Source organism: Colobus angolensis, unplaced genomic scaffold, assembly GCF_000951035.1.
Source record: "Colobus angolensis palliatus isolate OR3802 unplaced genomic scaffold, Cang.pa_1.0 Scaffold150, whole genome shotgun sequence".
Lineage (NCBI taxonomy): Eukaryota > Metazoa > Chordata > Mammalia > Primates > Cercopithecidae > Colobus > Colobus angolensis.
Genome location: NW_012114600.1, coordinates 7,636,435 through 7,654,407, shown reverse-complemented (window position 1 = coordinate 7,654,407; position 17,973 = coordinate 7,636,435). Strand labels below are relative to the sequence as shown.

Sequence of the window (17,973 nt, the reverse complement as noted above, 5' to 3'; positions counted from 1 at the left end):
ACAGCCTTTGCTTTCCTTTCACCTCCTCCCAGGGTACCCTTGTTCGCTGGTACAGGATAAGAAACTAAAGAAGTCAAATAAGCGCTATCAAACAAGGTTATATAAAGCACATGAAAACACACTTCTCATTTCTGGATTGTTCCCTAAGACTGCCTTCAGAAGAATTGTGTCTTCTGTTGGTTCGTTTTACTTCCTTTGTCGTGGGAGACAATTTTTAACTTTCAGGAGCTAAAGCTCCTAACAAAGACTCTTTGCCTTCTATATGCCCAGCAATTTAAGAGACGACCTCTCATCTCTAGTGACATGGACAGACCCTACTTTTAATACCATCTCTAATGAATTTGCCCAAGAGAGAAACTCCAAACTCTTTCGGTACTTGTCTGTCAAACTGAAGGATACATATCCCAGGGATATAAATGACAGAGTGATGGGTTCCATGAAGCCAATGAACAAACACTGGAACTATTTAGAAAAAGCATGTTTAGAGTCAAGTAAAACAGTTACATTATAGAACAGAATGCAAACTTTGGTTAATGTCTAGGATAAAGCGGAAAAATTCAAATATATTTGAGCTTACCACAGCTGCCTCCTGTTATAACTAGGCCCCAAAGGGCCTGCCTCTCTTCACTCCACTTTGAAGCTGAGCAGAAAAGTTTGTCAATCAGGCCGGGCGCGGTGGCTCAAGTCTGTAATCCCAGCACTTTGGGAGGCCGAGATGGGTGGATCACGAGGTCAGGAGATCGAGACCATCCTGGCTAACACGGTGAAACCCCGTCTCTACTAAAAAATACAAAAAACTAGCCGGGCGATTGGCGGGCGCCTGTAGTCCCAGCTACTCGGGAGCCTGAGGCAGGAGAATGGCATAAACCCAGGAGGCGGAGCTTGCAGTGAGCTGAGATCCGGCCACTGCACTCCAGCCTGGGTGCGAGACTCAGTCTCAAAAAAAAAAAAAAGTTTGTCAATCATTGCTTAAGTAATTACCTACGTTTCTATCAGGATTCTGTATCTGTTGATAATACAGGCCATGACTCTATTACATATCTATGCAATATGATATAAACTAGGAAAACAAACCAGACATACCACAAAATGATGGAAATCATATTAATGTTACTTTGTATTTAAATTTGCTTTCAATTCTGAAAACAGTCATTGTATCCCTACTAATTTAACACTTAGGCTTGGGAACCTGAGATAAAAGATGTATAGTTAGTTCTTACTGCAATATCTTAGAAATCTGGTACATGTACACTTTATAGCCATGATCGAAACTTGCAAAAATCAATCTGGCCCACTTAATAAAACAGAATTTTGCATCTGCTGTTTCCTCTGTCTGGTACAGTCTTCCCTCCAGTTCTCTATTGCTGATTCCTTTTCACCCTTCAAGTTCATCTCTTCAGAGAGGCTTCCCTAACCATCCCATTAAAGTACCCCTTTTCATTCCCTCTATAAGCATTTTATTATTCTGTTCATTTTTTTCAAAGCAATTACCATAATTTGTACTTACCTGGTAGTTAATTGCTCTTTCATTTATTATTTGTGTGCCTCATCCAATGAGAATGGACCAGAATCTTGTCAGTCTTAGTTACTGACACATCCCCACCTCTGATGCATGTCACTCAATAAACACTTTTGAAAGAAATACTGCCGCATAGCATTTAGAAATAAAGAGGGGGCACTTCTCACAGACTTTCAAAACCCTAAAAAAAACAGACCTTGGAGCTATTATAATCTGGCTTTCTTTTCTTACAAACCTAAAAAGAAACCGAGGTGCGGCAACTCTCCCGAGATTCATTTAAGATGGCAAGTTTGAGACACAGCCAGTGAGTGATGTTCTTCCCTCTCCCTGTCTCCCACTCCAGTGAGCTCTCCAAACCAAGCTGTTGTTTCTGCTAGTCTTACTTTATTATTCCTACAGGATGTATAAACAATGCTGAGCACACGTGAAAACCAAATGTTTGCTTCTTTTCTCATACTGCCTTTTTGTTGTTGTTTTGCCAACTACAGTGGAAAAAACCACACAAAACATTGTATGTCATGCAAAAGAGTCTGACCTCGATGCCATGAGCACAAGAGATGAGATTCTACTGCACTCCAACCTTACTCCACGGTATGGCCTGGAAGCCTCAACTTTGCTGTTGACATGGCCAGAGCAACTGCCATATCTACTATATAAAGTGTGGTTTTAAACCAAGAGAAATGCTCTATACACTGACAATCTCAAACATCCAAAAAATAAATTAATGTAGCCAATATACACTTCAATGAGTATTTGATTGCACTGTCATTATGCTGAAATTCAGTATCTAGGCCTGTTTTCCTCAAAGAGGTCAAGTTTAAATTCAAGTGAACAAGAAAAGAAAAATTTCTATGAAAAGAGAAGGATCATATATGCAAGTGTCATAACAGTCACAAGTCACAAATCCACTGGGAAACTGCTAGACAAGACATGGTTTACTGATCTGGAATCAGACCTACTTATTAGTAAGCTCAATGAGAACAGGTATCTAAGCTACCATATTTGATAAAACATTCCTCCTTACAAGAAACAGGGTGTCTCAAACAACGTCTTTCTAAATTCCTGGAATATCGGGATAATTTGTGGTGCCTACATCAAGGTTCCCTTCAGGCAGCTGCACTCTACTGCCCACAGTTCCCAGGCTTGATGATGTGGATCAAAATTCTCAGGATCCATGGACAGATTAACAGGCCATTCTCTAACCCTCCAACACAATGGCTTTTCTGCACCACATCTTTTCTGCATCAGTGCATTTTTATTACTTTGAGGTTAGCCGTTTCTTTATGTCCATTTGTCCAGCTAGCCTACCGTTCTTGAAAGAAGTATGATGGAGGGATAAGACCATATCAGTTTGTTAACATTAAGTCCTTGCACTGGTCTCTATTTTCTAATTAAACTGACCCAGAGGCTTGCTCCTGAACATCACAATACCGATATACAATTCACAGTTCTGCAGACCACATTTTACTCTGGTCAAGTTTCTTAATCATAAAAAATCAGGTCCCCAATCACTGGTGCCATGTAATCTGGCAAATCTGTCTGAATGCATTCATGCCATAGTGCTCTTAACTGTGTACTTTTTAAAAAGAACATAAAATTAGCTTTAAATTAAGCAAGATGATACTACTTCAAATAATAAAAATCTAGAAACGGATAAGTTAATAACTCTATTAGTTTCAAACTTTAGAATATTTACTCAAGCATGAGCAAATGTTATTAGGATCCAGTGAATAACATTAGAGTATTTTTAAAAACCTGTGCCAAATGTGAATGTAAAACAAAACTGAGGAATAGGGAATTATTTTATCTATATCCAAGAAAAGGGGCCCTATTTAGCTCCCAAAGACTTCTGATAAAACCTAAAGCACATGTTGATAATTGCAACCCTATGTACCCCAGATTTCTTTAAAAATTCATTTGGTTATATATTCTGAATAATGTATAAAACTTAAATAGGATACACTGTAACACATGCATGGCTAGAGTAGTCAGACATATTTTTTAGCAGTCAAAATGAAGCTATATCCTTAATGCTTTGCAATAAAATTAATGATATCCATATCCCTAAACAAGAAGTCTTTTAAAATTAAATTCTTATCCTTTATATAAATTAATAAAAATATAGGGTATAAATAGTATTTAACAATTGTTCTCTCACCCTGAAAAGTTTTTCCACTCACACATTATTTGTACATGAGTTTCAAATGTAGGAATTACTACAATTAAAACAAATTCATGGCCAGGTGCAGTGGCTCACGCCTGTAATCCCAGTACTTTGGGAAGCCAAGGTGGGCAGATCACCTGAGGTCAGGAGTTCAAGACCAGCCTGACCAACATGGTGAAACCTCATCTCTACAAAAAATACTGAACTTAGCTGGGTGTGATGGCCCATGCCTGTAATCCCAACTACTCGGGAGGCTGAGGAAGGAGAATCACTTGAACTCAAGAGGCAGACGTTGCAGTGAGACAAGATCGTGCCATTGCACTCCAGTCTGGGCTATAGAGTGAGACTTCATCTCAAAAAAAAAAAAAAAAAATCATATTTCATTTGAGTTACTGAGAAGAGGAATTTAGACAGCAGCATAAAATAAGTTGTCATTTAAATAGACATTTTAAGACAATTTTTTAAATGAACACAATGTGAAACTCAGTAAAACATTTTGTTAAAGCAAAATTCTCCTTAATCTTTGCACTAATATGTTATTCTAGAAATGCTGACATTGCTGGACACCTGGCAAATGCTCAAAAAGTGTTAAAAAAAAAAAGTGAACTTCACATAGAATTGGCTCACTGTTAGTTTGTTGAGGCTTTGATCTGAGTAACAAAGTGACAGCATCATGCTATCATGGTACAGGTACGTAAAGTTAAATCAAGCCATGTGTGGCTAACACAGAGACCAGCTTCTTCAGAGTGCTCATTCTGTTGTTTCAGAAAGGCAACAATGGTCAGATCCACAAAAAATCATACGAGAAAGTAGACTGGACAGACCTTCTAACACCTGTATATGACATGTATCAACAAAGGAGTGGGTGTGCTTGGCATTTTCTCAGGTATGAAAAATAATTTGACTAATACTAATCTGCCTCTCCCCTTGAGCTAACAACTAATATAGAGACAAAAGGAAGCACAAGAGAAAATAAGACCAATTTGGGAAATGTAAAGTGAGCAGGCTAACTGTTATTGTCGAAAAACTGCATTGTGAAATGTCTACCTTTTCCCATCGCTTACATGCTACACATCACTTACCCAAATCAGGCTGTCAAGGTTATAGATCCTGCCTCAGAATTGTTTGGTAAATCTTTATGTGAAATCTTTTTCAATAATAAATTCATCAAAATAAATTAACAAGAGACTTTTCTTTTCTTGGTTTTCTGACATGGTAAATTTCAGAATCGACAATGAATTAAATATTTTAATGAAAATAGGGAAACATAAACTTATTCCTAAACTAGTACATGAGGTACTCATATGATTTATAAAAATTAGTATGAAAATTAATGCAACACATGTAGACAAAGCATTTTAATTTTTTACAACGATTATTTTGAAAACAGTTCAAATAGTTTTTAAATTAATATGGAAGGTCAATAATACATATATAATTTTATATAGGGATATTTATACATAAATAATATATGGGTATACATAAATATCCATATATTAAAAAATGTTTTACATATACACACACACAATAATGACAAATAAATAAGACCACTGTATAGTTTTTAAATTCATATAAGTATAAAGTCTATATACCTGAGCCGACCTCTTTTTCCTCCTCTTCAATGTTGTTTTTGATGCTATCATATTCCTCATCAATGGTCTGGTTACCACGCATCTGAGATAAAATTCTGCGGGCCTTCTGAGTCTGTCCTTTCTGAATAAGCCATCGAGGGCTCTCAGGCAAAAAGAGAAAGCCAAAAAACTGTATAACTGCCGGAATTGCTGCAAGTCCCAACATGTACCTGCAAGAAAACAAATCCACATTTACTGTAAAATTTGCTCTTACCATCATGTGCTCACCACATACTTTTGTGTTGTGTTGACAACAATAATATTTAACGCAAAGTTAGCCAGAATTATTTGTGTGTTTGTGTATCTGTCTGTCACTAGGAAAAAAGGATATTTTTGTGCTGTACTGAAAATTTAAAAATGAGAAAAATGTAATTATTTCTCTATCTTTCCCACAAATTACATTGAAAAAGAATGAGCAAAAGTTACAATAATTATGTATACACATTCTAAACCAAACATATTAAGCAAAACATCATAATCACCATTCCTATGTAAGGTTAACATATGTAATTTTGTACTTTACAATATAAAATGGGGCTATGATAAAACTTTCTGATATCTGCTTAAAAGGCACACTTTTCATTAAAATAAGTGCCCAAATGTGTTTCTTTATAGTTATTTCTGACTTGTGAGTCATTAGTTACAATTTTGTTTTTACAATTTTCCTATTTCATTTTGCCATCAAGCATCATGTTCATCATCATCACCTGAGGAATGGGCGCCCACAGGAAAAAAAAAGATGGAGTCAGAAACCAATAATCCTAATAAAAATGATGACAAATATAAAAATCTGCTCATATTGTTGTAAGTTATCTGTTATCTCTTTAAATATCTATTCTTGGCCAGGCGCGGTGGCTCAAGCCTGTAATCCCAGCACTTTGGGAGGCCGAGACGGGCGGATCACGAGGTCAGGAGATCGAGACCATCCTGGCTAGCACGATGAAACCCTGTCTCTACTAAAAAATACAAAAAACTAGCCGGGCGAGGTGGCTGGCGCCTGTAGTCCCAGCTACTCCGGAGGCTGAGGCAGGAGAATGGTGTAAACCCGGGAGGCGGAGCTTGCAGTGAGCTGAGATCCGGCCACCCCACTCCAGCCAGGGTGACAGTCTTGCTGACTCCGCCTCAAAAAAAAAAAAAAAATCTATTCTTAATGGTTGGCAAAATTCTAAATAGCAAATAACAATATCATTTTAACTCCATCCAAGAAATAACAAAAATAGTAATGAGTGTATCAACATCAAAGAGCTCTCCAAATTATAATCACCAGACTGATTTCCTAACATCTCTAAAGCCTCCATATTTTGAACCAAAGGGGTTGAATTAGATAAACTTTAAGCTGTCTTTCAAGTGGAAATTCCATGCATCTAGGATACCGGGATGTTTTCTGTTAATCCAACTTCTCTTGGTATGTTCCAGGGTAGATTCCTAACAATAGAGCTCTGCAGGCCAATTCTATTTCTATAACAAACCACACTGATATGCATAAGTCATGGAAGTCACCTGGCTCAATATATTTTTCAAAGCTATTCTACCTTTTAAGCTGTGCTAAACTAAAAGTATAGTAGTCTTAAAGGTTCCAGAGATAAATCTCACAAAATAAGTCTGCTATTTTCCATGCAATTTCATTTTAATTAAAAAATCAGTAGAAGAAAAAATACGATCATTACATGGGTAGTAAGAATACCTTCTACTACAAACTACAAACTAAAACTACACATTGGAAACAGAAAAATTAACCAGGATTTGGAAAGTAAATAAACTATTTATGAATGAATGACTAAATGAATCAGTTGGCCTGCAGTGTTAAATCTTATTAGAGGTATCTTATGCTTTAGGCCATGGATTGTGATAATTACACCAATATTTAGTCACTCCTGCCTCTGCTCATCCACAGAGCACACAGTTTTTTAGCCTTAATTTATGTCTCTGTATCCTGTATTATAATATATTATTTACCTATCCCAATCAATTGCTTAATATTATTTAACTTTGTATTCAGCATAGCATCTAGTAATCTTGCACACAGTAGGCACTGAGTACATATTTTATGAAATAATACATAAGCACCTGTATATCTAAACTTTCTACATTAACTAACCAGAAAATAACTGTGCTTTGGATTTACATGACAATATCTTAGGAGACAACTCTTCTGGGTCACTTAGCTCTGCAAATTTACTTGCACAGTAATTCCCTCCAACCAAACCATTCATTATTATAGATATAACTGGACCTTCTCTTCTAGTCCTCGGATGAGAGCTACAGAGATCAGCTCACAAAAATATGTACTGCTGGCCTCTTCTCCTTAGGATGTTAACTTGTATAATTTAATCTGTTATTTAAATGTGTGTTTTATTGCTGTAAATCAATAAAACTTCCATCTGAGCTGTGTCAAAGAAATGTTTATACTATATTGATAATTATTTAAAAGTGATTTTTTAAGGTAGACCCTAAATATACTGGATTAGGAAATAAATTTTAAAAGTCCTAAGCCTTTATGTTTCATTTATCTACACCTATCTTTCTATTAAGATAGAAAAGTGGCAGACAATGCTTCAAAAAGCACTGAAATAAATGCAGAAACTGAATCATTTTCAGGTCCAAGATGCTCACATAATATTTTGCATGCTACTACTTGCTATTAAATCTCAGGATGCAGTATTTTTACAAGTTTTTTTAAAACAGAAAAAAGAGAAAGGAAGAGAAGAGAAAAGAGAAGACAAAAAGAAAAGGAAAATACAGACATGTATCAGCCTATGTTTCTTAAGTGAGTTACCGAAGACAGAATAGGCCTTCTCACCTTTTGAAATCTGTGCAAGAGTCTGGATCTGAAATGTACAATTTTGTTGCCCTATACCAACGTGGGGAAAAGGAATTTGTACCCTGCTGCCAATCATTAAGAATACTAAAGCTTCTTTCCAGAGATGAGTCAAGAAAAAAATGTTTTACACATTTGTATCCTAATACTTCTAAAAGTAAAATGGAAAGCTTATTTTGTTTTAATTAACTTTCATGATAAAAATATTTTGATATGAATAATTTTCATGGCTTTGAAGAAATGCAGTACACAAGATCAGAGTTTATATGACAGAGGATACAGGAACAGATGTAGGTGTCACTTCAGCTCTGGGCATACAAACCACGAGAACCTGGTCAAGTTACTTACCATTTTATTTATTTATTTATTGAGATGGAGTCTCACTCTGTCTCCCAGCCTGGAGTATAGTGGTGCGGTCTCAACTCACTGCAACCTCCGCCTCCTGGGTTCAAGCAATTCTCCTACCTCAGCCTCCTGAGTAGCGGGGACTACAGTTGGGTGCCACCACGCCTGGCTAATTTTTGTATTTTTAGTAGAAACGGGGTTCCAAAATATTGGCCAGGCTGGTCTCGAACTCCTGATATTGTGATCCACCCGCCCAAAGTGCTGGGATTACAGGCATGCGCCACTGCATTCGGCCAAGTTACTTAACGTTTTAACACACAGGTGATAGTGTCTATTTCATAAGACTGCTGGGGGAATTAAGTGAAATCATTGTAACGTGTTTGTTCTGGCCGTATCACCCAACTAAATTTTCAGCAGGTAGAACTAACCAATTTCTTTCTTAAGAAAAACTTATTCCTCTAACGATGTGCAGACTGGAGAATAGGAAAGATAAATAAGAGGCTGTGTTGCTGTGGTACTTATAAAAATTTCAACATGAGACAAAAAGAGAAGGATCTCTATAAACTAAACTAAGCAGTAGTAGGACTGTCAGTCCTCTAAATCCAAGGAAAGCAGGAATTAGATGAATGACAGAGTATTGTGATATACTGGGGCAGGCAGTCCCCCAGAAAAGCAAGTAGTTTCCTATTGATACAAGAGATCTCATTATTCTAAATTTAGTCAGGTACTCTAAACCTGGTTTCACATTAGAATCACCTAGGAGGCTGGTGAAACCCACCAGTTTCCAGGCCCACCCTCCCCCAGGGATTTTGATTAATATATCTGGGCTCTGGGCCCAGGGAGTTCTGTTTTATTAAAAGCTCTCCAGGTGGTGCTAATGTGCGGTTGTGGCTGAGAACCAAGGATCTAAATGCTTTTAAAACCCGGGGTAAACATGAACAACAAGCACCCAAGGTCCACACCTTAGGGCAAAAGCCATTTATCTTCTGCGGGCAAGTAAGCGCACCAGCCGAACACGCAGTCGAACAGACATGCCAAGCTCTCATAAGTTTTAAAAATATTTAGTATGTTCTTTACCATCATGAGCACTCATCTAAGGATTTAAAATTTTCTAAACTTACAGTTATGAAATGAACTATTTTCTGGCACAGCTAGCAGTACCAGCACCTTCCTACCAAAGCAGGCCATTTAAAGGGAGAGGAACGCTTCCAAATGACAAGGTCAGGCCAGCTATCAATAAAGAACAATCCCACCAATGTCACCTCAGGTTAAGCCTTCTCAATTCCAGAGACTGAAGCTGTGTGAATCATGGATCCTGCATTCCTGGGGCCAGACCCCCTGCTATGGCTCAGCTGAGCAAGTCTGCTGTCTCTTCCATCAGATGGCTAGGGGCCTCACAACAAACCAAATATCTCCTTCTCTGAACTGCACATTCGCTCTCATTCCTGTTTTAAAGCAATCCTGCTGCTCTCACCTATGTAACGAAAGACAATAATCCTCTAACATCTGCTTCCTTAAGTCACAGACTTTTTGCACTTCGTGATCACTGACCTCCTCTCTGAACCGACAACATGAGTTAGCATGTTATCTACTCTTTAGCAGTCCAGAGGTGTGATGATTATGTTCCAAATATGTGAAAATCCAGTTGAATGCACAATCTCAGCATAGACATGTAATTGTTTAGTAACAACAATACTAATGGCAATAGTAATAGCTAATGTGTAGCACCAGTTACCATGTGCCAAGCACTGTTCAGAACAGTTAAGAAACATTAACTCCTATGATTTCACAACAACCCTATGAGGCGAGTGCCCATTATTATCCCCACTTTATAGACAAAGAAATGAGGCACAAAGAAGATACATGGTTAGTATGCAACAGAACTACAGTTAAAATCCAGGAAGTCTGGCTCCTACAATAAATGTTTACTGTAAGTCAAGCTATATTAAACGTTCAGTAATTACTTGATAATTAATTCGGTAGAACAAATAAAAAAAAGTGCATTAATTTACCTTAGCTTCATGTGTAAAGAATTCAGAGGTTCCCTTTGGAAGTATTCTTCCCTCACCTCTGTTAAATGCAGTAAAACACTGCAGAAATAACAAAGCAAAAGCAAAGCTGGCTGGCTGGGAGCTGTCACTCCTAATTGTGCCCAGCACAGGTGCCCAACACAGTACCACCCACTGGGCTGGGTAACTGCAAGCTGGATTTAAATAACACAGAACTGCTAGTAGGAATGGAATATCCTGTGATTCTCTCAACACCTATCCTTACTAAATCAGAACTCCCTAAGAGCATTACTGTTAAAATAGCTGACTAGTTAAAATACCTCATGTGTAAAGGGTGAATTTGTACTGCTTATGTTGAACATGCCAAACTAAGGTTTTATTTAATGTTTCTTTAACATACACTAGAAAACTTTTCATGCAGGAAAAAGTTGGATAACAAGAAGGTGGGTAATTTTTAAAAACCATTAGGAGCAAAAATATTCATTTGCAAGATTTTAAAGGATTTGATCCTTTGAAAATATTTTCTATGATGAATATGATAGATCGCAAGTTGCTTTCTCTTTATTTTTCAATCTCTGCATCCCAAAGGTTTCCCCAAGCCTCACTCCTCCTGAAGAAACCGTATAGGAGTAAACAATTGTGTCTTGCTTTTGTGCTCTGTTTCTTTCCCTTCTCCCCTATGTTCCTGTTTCTCCTTAAATTCACAAATGACATGAAAAGGTTGCCAATGCCTTACAGTGGAAGATCTATATGATCTGTGGTTTTAATTTTAAGTCAAGCTGTAATGGAAAAACTATCCTACTTAAGGGAAGTTTATTACAATACATTATATTCTTTAAAAACATGCAATTGTTTTTATAGCCCTTGAGGAGCTGAATTCTACTAAGAGAAGACACTTTTCACTTTGAGAGGCACAGGAAAGGCTTTCAGACATCATACTCATTTAGCCAGTTATCCTCCCAACAGGTCATGAGAGCATTAAGGTACAGGTCAACTATCACTTCCTTACTGGTTTCCCAACTTCATATTGTCAAAACTATGGTTCCAAGCAAAATAACCACCTCATATATTTTAGTCACAGATAATCTTGATACTTTCTAAAACACTAAGATTGGCTCACTATCTCTGAAATGTCATCCTGAGTACAGTGAGGCTTTTTAGCAAATTCTCTAATAACATCCAATGCTGTCTTAAACTAAAAAAAAAAAAAAAAATGAAATGAAAAAATTGTATCTGTAATTCCAATTAAGTTTTATTTCTGGTCTGTCTTCTGGCTTGCACTTTTGCTATTGATTAACAAATCGTGTCCATGTTAGCCCGTTCTGAATAGCTCAGAGGAATATTATAAATATTAAGATGATTCATTCTTTAAAATTCTATAGCTTCAAGTTGGCATCCTTTCACAAATAACTATAAAATAAACTCAAAATCTTTTTCTCCTGCAATAGTTCACCGAAAATAAAAAGGGTTAGCAATTAGAATCAGCAGATTATTTGAAAACACTACCTAATGAAGATGTATTGTGTTTGCTTGGAAAGCTAAGCCTTGTGATTTCTCTGAGCTGCTACTCAGCTATTTACCCAGGAAACATCTCCTGAATGTATGTTAAATGCCAAGCACTAAAGCTAATCACTGAGCACCATGAATAAACTTACCCAGGGATGGCATCCCCCCCAGCTAGAACTTCCCAATGATAAACAGGACAGTGAAACATTTTCCCCTTAAAAAAGCATAACTTAAACCCCTTCAACCTCATCCAAGAACACTGTGCCCTCAGCTCTACATCCAGAGCTATCCAACTACATTGTTCAATGTTCCAAACGAATTTTGAATCTTTCATATACTGAAGGAATAATCACATGAGCGATGTGTTTACTAAAAGATCTCTATCCATGGATTTACAAAAGAAATGGTCATCGTTATTGATCAATAACTAGATATTTACATGATAACATGGTCACCAAACGTAAGTTACGATTTATGTAATATGTTTCTACTTAATGCAAAAGTTTTAGATGCAAACAGATAACACTGAATTCAGCCAGTTGTCAAAGTTATGTTACAGCAACTTACTTGGTAACACATTTTTAAATTTTAGTTCATGCTTCACAAGTCTATTTTAGCAGAAAAGAAAACATTGCCACATTGAGATCCCAGGCTGGAAGGCTACTTTTCCTCTGCCACCAAGGACCATGTAAAACATGCACCCTGATGACTGATACACTTGATAATCGGATGGCAGCTACAGAATAAACATAAGACCACAGCTGAAGGTACATAAGAAAAATTTCAATGTGCACGGCTGGAATCTTTCACGTTAAATGCAGGTAATATATGATCCGCAAATGATCAACTCCTGTGTTACCTAGAGAAAGATTCTGTGTAAACTGCAAACAAACAAACCATCATTACCAGGTAAGTAAACATAACAAAATATTAACTCTGTCTACATAGCTTAAGAGAAGACGCCACCAAGTAAATTAGTATCAGCATATAAGTGGCTTGGCCAGGGTTATTTAAAATGTCATGATTATAGTGGAAGAAGCAAAATGTATTCTGACAGAATGTGATACTGCTGAAATCAATGAATGTGGCATTTTGCACTAATATTAGGTAGTTTTAAACTGTATGGCAAAATACATTAAGACCTGCACAAAATCCACAGTACTATTGCTGAAAATAATGTACACACTTCTTAAATATACACAAATCCTTTTTTTTCTCCCAAACCCTGAGAATCCATGAAAAGCTTTCAGTTACAGATTACAGAGAAACAGTAATGATCAACAGACATTCCTTGCTTCAAGTAACCTATACTCCACTAATCATCAAACATAATAGGATTCTTTAACTGCCATGATAGGGGTTTAGGCCCAGTGTAGGGGGAGTAAGGAGAGCAGTTATTCCAACAGAAGCTATTAGAAAAACATTCCGGCAGAAACATTTATATTATTCACTGGCCAAGGCAGAACAGGAATATATCAGAGAAATCCACCATAAGGCTGAAATTAATTTATTTTTTAGGTAAAATTTATATACAAGAAAATGCAGAGATCCAAGGTATAACCATTCTGAATTTTAAGAAAATATGCACACCCTTGTAAACACTATCTCAATCAAGAAAGAGAACATTTCCATAATTCGAGGAAGTTCTCTTATACCCCTGTTCCAGTCAATCCCCATTGCCATAGACTACCACTGATCAAACATCTGTCCCCATAGCACATTGATGAACTTCATATGGAATCATGGGGAATGTACTGTTTTGTGTCTAGCTTCTTTTAGTCAGCACAATATTTTAAAAATTCATTCATATGGTTGTTCCTTCTATGTCACTGATTCATTTATCTACTGTTACCAGACTGTGTTGATTACTTTAGTGTTATAATAAGTCTTGAAATTAGACACTGAATCCTCCAACTTTGTTCTTTGAGATAGTTTAGCAATTTTAGGTCCTCTGATTTTCCATAAAAATTTTAGAATCAACTTTTCTGGTTGAATGAATGTAAGTGATGATAGTGGATATCTTTGCCTAGCAAACAGTCATAAGGGAAAGCATCATTTTTTCACCACTGAGAATAAAGTTGGCTGCAATTTTTTTTGTGTGGATGTCATTTTCTGTTCTGGTTTGCTGAAAGGTTTTATCATAAATGAATGTTATTCTCTCAAATATTTTCTCTGCATATACTGAGATGATCATACAGGTTTGCCTCCACTGAATAATTTCAATATGGTAACTTGCATGGATTATTTTTCCATATGCTAAACCAACCAACCTTCCTGGGTCATGATTTATTCCCCTTTTACATACTGCTTGGTTCAGTTTTACTAATTTTTTGTTGTTAAGGATACTTTTTGGTCTGTGTTCATGAAATTGGACTCAAATTTACTTTTCTTGTAACAATTCAGGCCCTAGTATTAGAATTATGCTGGCTTCAAAAACCTTCATGGGAAGTGTTTATTCTACCTTAATTTTCTTAAAGTTTTTGTTTAAAATTGAAGCTATTTCTTCCTTAAATATTTTATAGCCTTCGCCAGGGGTTGGGTGCAGTGGCCCACACCTATAATCTCAGAAATCTGGGAAGCTGCGGTGGGTAGATTGCTTAAGCTCAGGATTTCAAAACCAGCCCAGGCAACAAGGTGAAACCTCAACTCTACAAAAAATACAAAGATTTGCTGGGTGTGGTTGCATGTGTCTGTGGTCCCAGCTACTCAGGAGGTTGAGGTGGAAGGATCCCTTGAGCCTAGGAGGTCGATGCTGTAGTGAGCTGTGATCGTGCCACTGCACTGCAGCCACCTGAGTGCCAGAGTGAGTGAGACTCGGTCTCAAAAAAAGAAAAAAAAAAATTCTATATGGGCCAGGAACTTGCTTTGCAAGTAACTTATTAATCAGGATTTAGCTTCTTTAATAAATACAGGGATACTCGAATTTTCCATTTTATGTCCATTTTTGGTAAGTTGTGATTGTCAAGCAAATGACCATCCCATCTAAGTTGGTAAATTTATTGGCACAAAGTTGTTCACAGTATTCCTTCATTATCCTCACAATGTCCATAAAATGACATGCCCTCTTTTATTCCTAATATTGATAATTTGTACTTTATCTTTTTCTTCTTCATCAGTTTAATCAATCATAGCCAGTTTATCAATTTTATTAATATTTTCAAAGAACCAACTGTTACATTGACTTCTGCTGTTTATTGTTTCATTCTTTGTTTTGTTTGGTTTTAATTAGCTCTTATTTTTCTAGCTTCTTAACATGAAACTTAGATCACTGACTTTAAACCTTTCCTCTTCTCTACTGTAATCGCTTTTAAGCTACATATTTTCATCTAAGCACTGCTGTAGCTGCATTTCACAAATTTTAATATATTGTATTTTCTTTCCATTCAAAGCTATTTTCCAATTTTCCTTCTGATTTCCCCTTAGACCCATGAATTATTTAGAACATGCTACTTTAATTTACAAATATTTGCAGCTTTTTCTGGCTATCTTATTGTTACCGTTTCTAATTTAATTCTGCTATGGTCAGGGGACATATCTTTCGTTTATTTATTTAATAAATTATTAACATTTATTTTATACCCCAGGATATGATGAATTCTGGAGACTGTCTAATGTAAACTTGAAAAATAATACGTAAGGCCAGGTGTGGTAGCTCACACCTGTAATCCCAGGCCCAGGTGGGTGGATCACTTGAGCCCAGGAGTTTAAAGACATGGCAAAACCCTGTCTCTACAAAAAAAAAATACAAAAATTAATGGGCATGGTGGCATTTGCTTCTAGTCCTAGCTACTCAGGAGGCTGAGGTGGAAGGGTTGCTTGAGCCCAGGAGGTCAAGGCTGCAGTGAGCCATGTTCATGCCACTGCACTCCAGTCTGGGTGACAGAGCAACACCCTGTCTCAAAAAAAAAAAAAAAAAAAAAGAACAGAAAAAAAAAGTAAAGAAAGAAAAGAAAAGAAAGGAAAAGGAAAGGAAAGGAAAATAATATGTATAGTGCAGTTGTTGGATGCAGCAGTCTACAAATGTCAATTTTGACAAGGTATTTAATAGTACTGGACTGCTTTTTTATAACCTATCTTATATCTAGATGTTCTATCATTGTTAAAAAAAAAGAGTTAAAAATGTTGCAAATATAAGCCTGATTTGCCTATTTTTTATTGTGGTAAAATATAAATAAAATTACCATTTTATCCATTTTTAAGTATACAGCTCTACAGAATTAAGTGCATTCACATTGTTGGCTAACTGCCAGCTGACAATTTTTGCTTCATGTATTCTGAAGCTATCTTATTAGATAAACTACACATTTTGTACCATTATCATTTCTGATGACTTGGCTCTTTTGTCATTAGAAAATGTCCTTCTTTATCTCTGCTAATACTGTGTCTCCAGAAGTCTACTTTGTGTAACTATTAATATAGCCACACCAGCCTTCCTATACTTACTTTTGTGTACTATATCTTTTCCCAACCTTTCACTTTGAATCTAATAGCATTAAAGTGTGTCTCTTTAGACAATGTATACCTGTGTCACATTTTTAGTACACAATAATTTTTACATTTAATGTAATTATTACCATAAATGTGTTTTAGGTATACCATTTTGCTATTTGCTATTTGTGCCATCTCTTATTCATTCCTGTGTTCTTAATTTATTGCATTTATTCAGCTTATCCAAATATTTTAAATATTCCATTTTCATGCTCATATGGCTTCTTATGTGTTTCTTTTTGTAATATATTCTAGTCATTGTTCTACAGATAAAAACATGTATCTTTCACTTACCAGTCTACCTGGAGATACTGCTGCACTATTTCACAAATATATAATTCCATTTACTGCCTCCAACTTTTTTGCTATTATCATAAAATTGAGAGGAAGGTACAGAGATATCCCATACACTTCCTGCCTACGTATGCATAACCTCCCTGATTATCAACATCTTCCACCAAAGTGGGACATTTGTTGCAAGAGATGAGCCCACATTAGCACATCATTATTACCTATAGTCCAAAGTTTAGATTAGGTTTCACTCTTGGTGCTGTATAGTTCATGAGTTTGGACAAATGTATAATGGCATGTATCTACCATTAAAGTATAATAAAGAGTATTTTCAGTATCCTAAATATCATCCATTGCTCTATACATACATACATTCTGCCCATGTTTATAATGGTCATCTTCAGGGGAATTAGACTTACACAAACTGCTCTGTCATTACCAAACCATGTTTACATTTTCCTGGAAAAAAATCAGGTAACTGAAGGTGAGAGCAATTTTTATTGCCAACTTAAATGCCGAATATAGAGACTTAACCTAAAGCATTCTGAAGATAACAGCAAACAATACCTAATAGCAGTGAGGAGTTTGTAAGTATGTTCACCGCTACTAACTCATTTGATCCTGTAAACAATATTGTATAACTGCTGGAACACCAGCTAGGTGAGAATATTAGAGCTTAGATAAATTAATTCATATGCTGTGAAAGCAAATCTTAAACATATTTTTCGTATCACACTGTAATATCTTCATGATAAACAGTCGTATTTCTATCTTCAGCACTAAGGTATTTACTTTTGGGAGTTGTTTTGACAAAGGGTCTCACACTGTCACCCAGGTTGGAGTGCAGTGGCACGATCTTGGCTCACTGCAACCTCTGCCTCTGGGGTTCAAGATTCTCCCACCTCATGAGATTACAGGCACGTGCCACTACACCCAGCTAATTTTTGTATTTTTTTGGTAGACATGGGGTTTCACCATGTTAGCCAGGGCGGTCCCAAACTCCTGACCTCAGGTGATCCACCCGCCTTAGCCTCCCAAAGTGCCGAGATTACAGGTGTTGAGTCATGGCACCCGGCAGGTATTTACTTGTAATCAGACTGTTTGCCACAATTAATACATGTGTTATCTAAATCTATCATTCTTAAAATGGCCACTGCATACTTATATTTGTAAGATAGTGATTGACTCATATTCTACATTTC

At 36.5% G+C, this 17,973-nt stretch overlaps 1 protein-coding gene across 1 annotated transcript in view; it reads right to left on the bottom strand.

Moving 5' to 3' along the window:
• The window catches only part of SLC2A13 (solute carrier family 2 (facilitated glucose transporter), member 13), a 426,909-nt gene that overhangs the window by 315,682 nt on the left and 93,254 nt on the right, over positions 1–17,973 (bottom strand). The window contains exon 5 of the mRNA XM_011936118.1: positions 5,276–5,484. Coding sequence (XP_011791508.1) covers positions 5,276–5,484 — 209 coding nt within the window. The remainder of the gene's footprint in view (positions 1–5,275; positions 5,485–17,973) is intronic.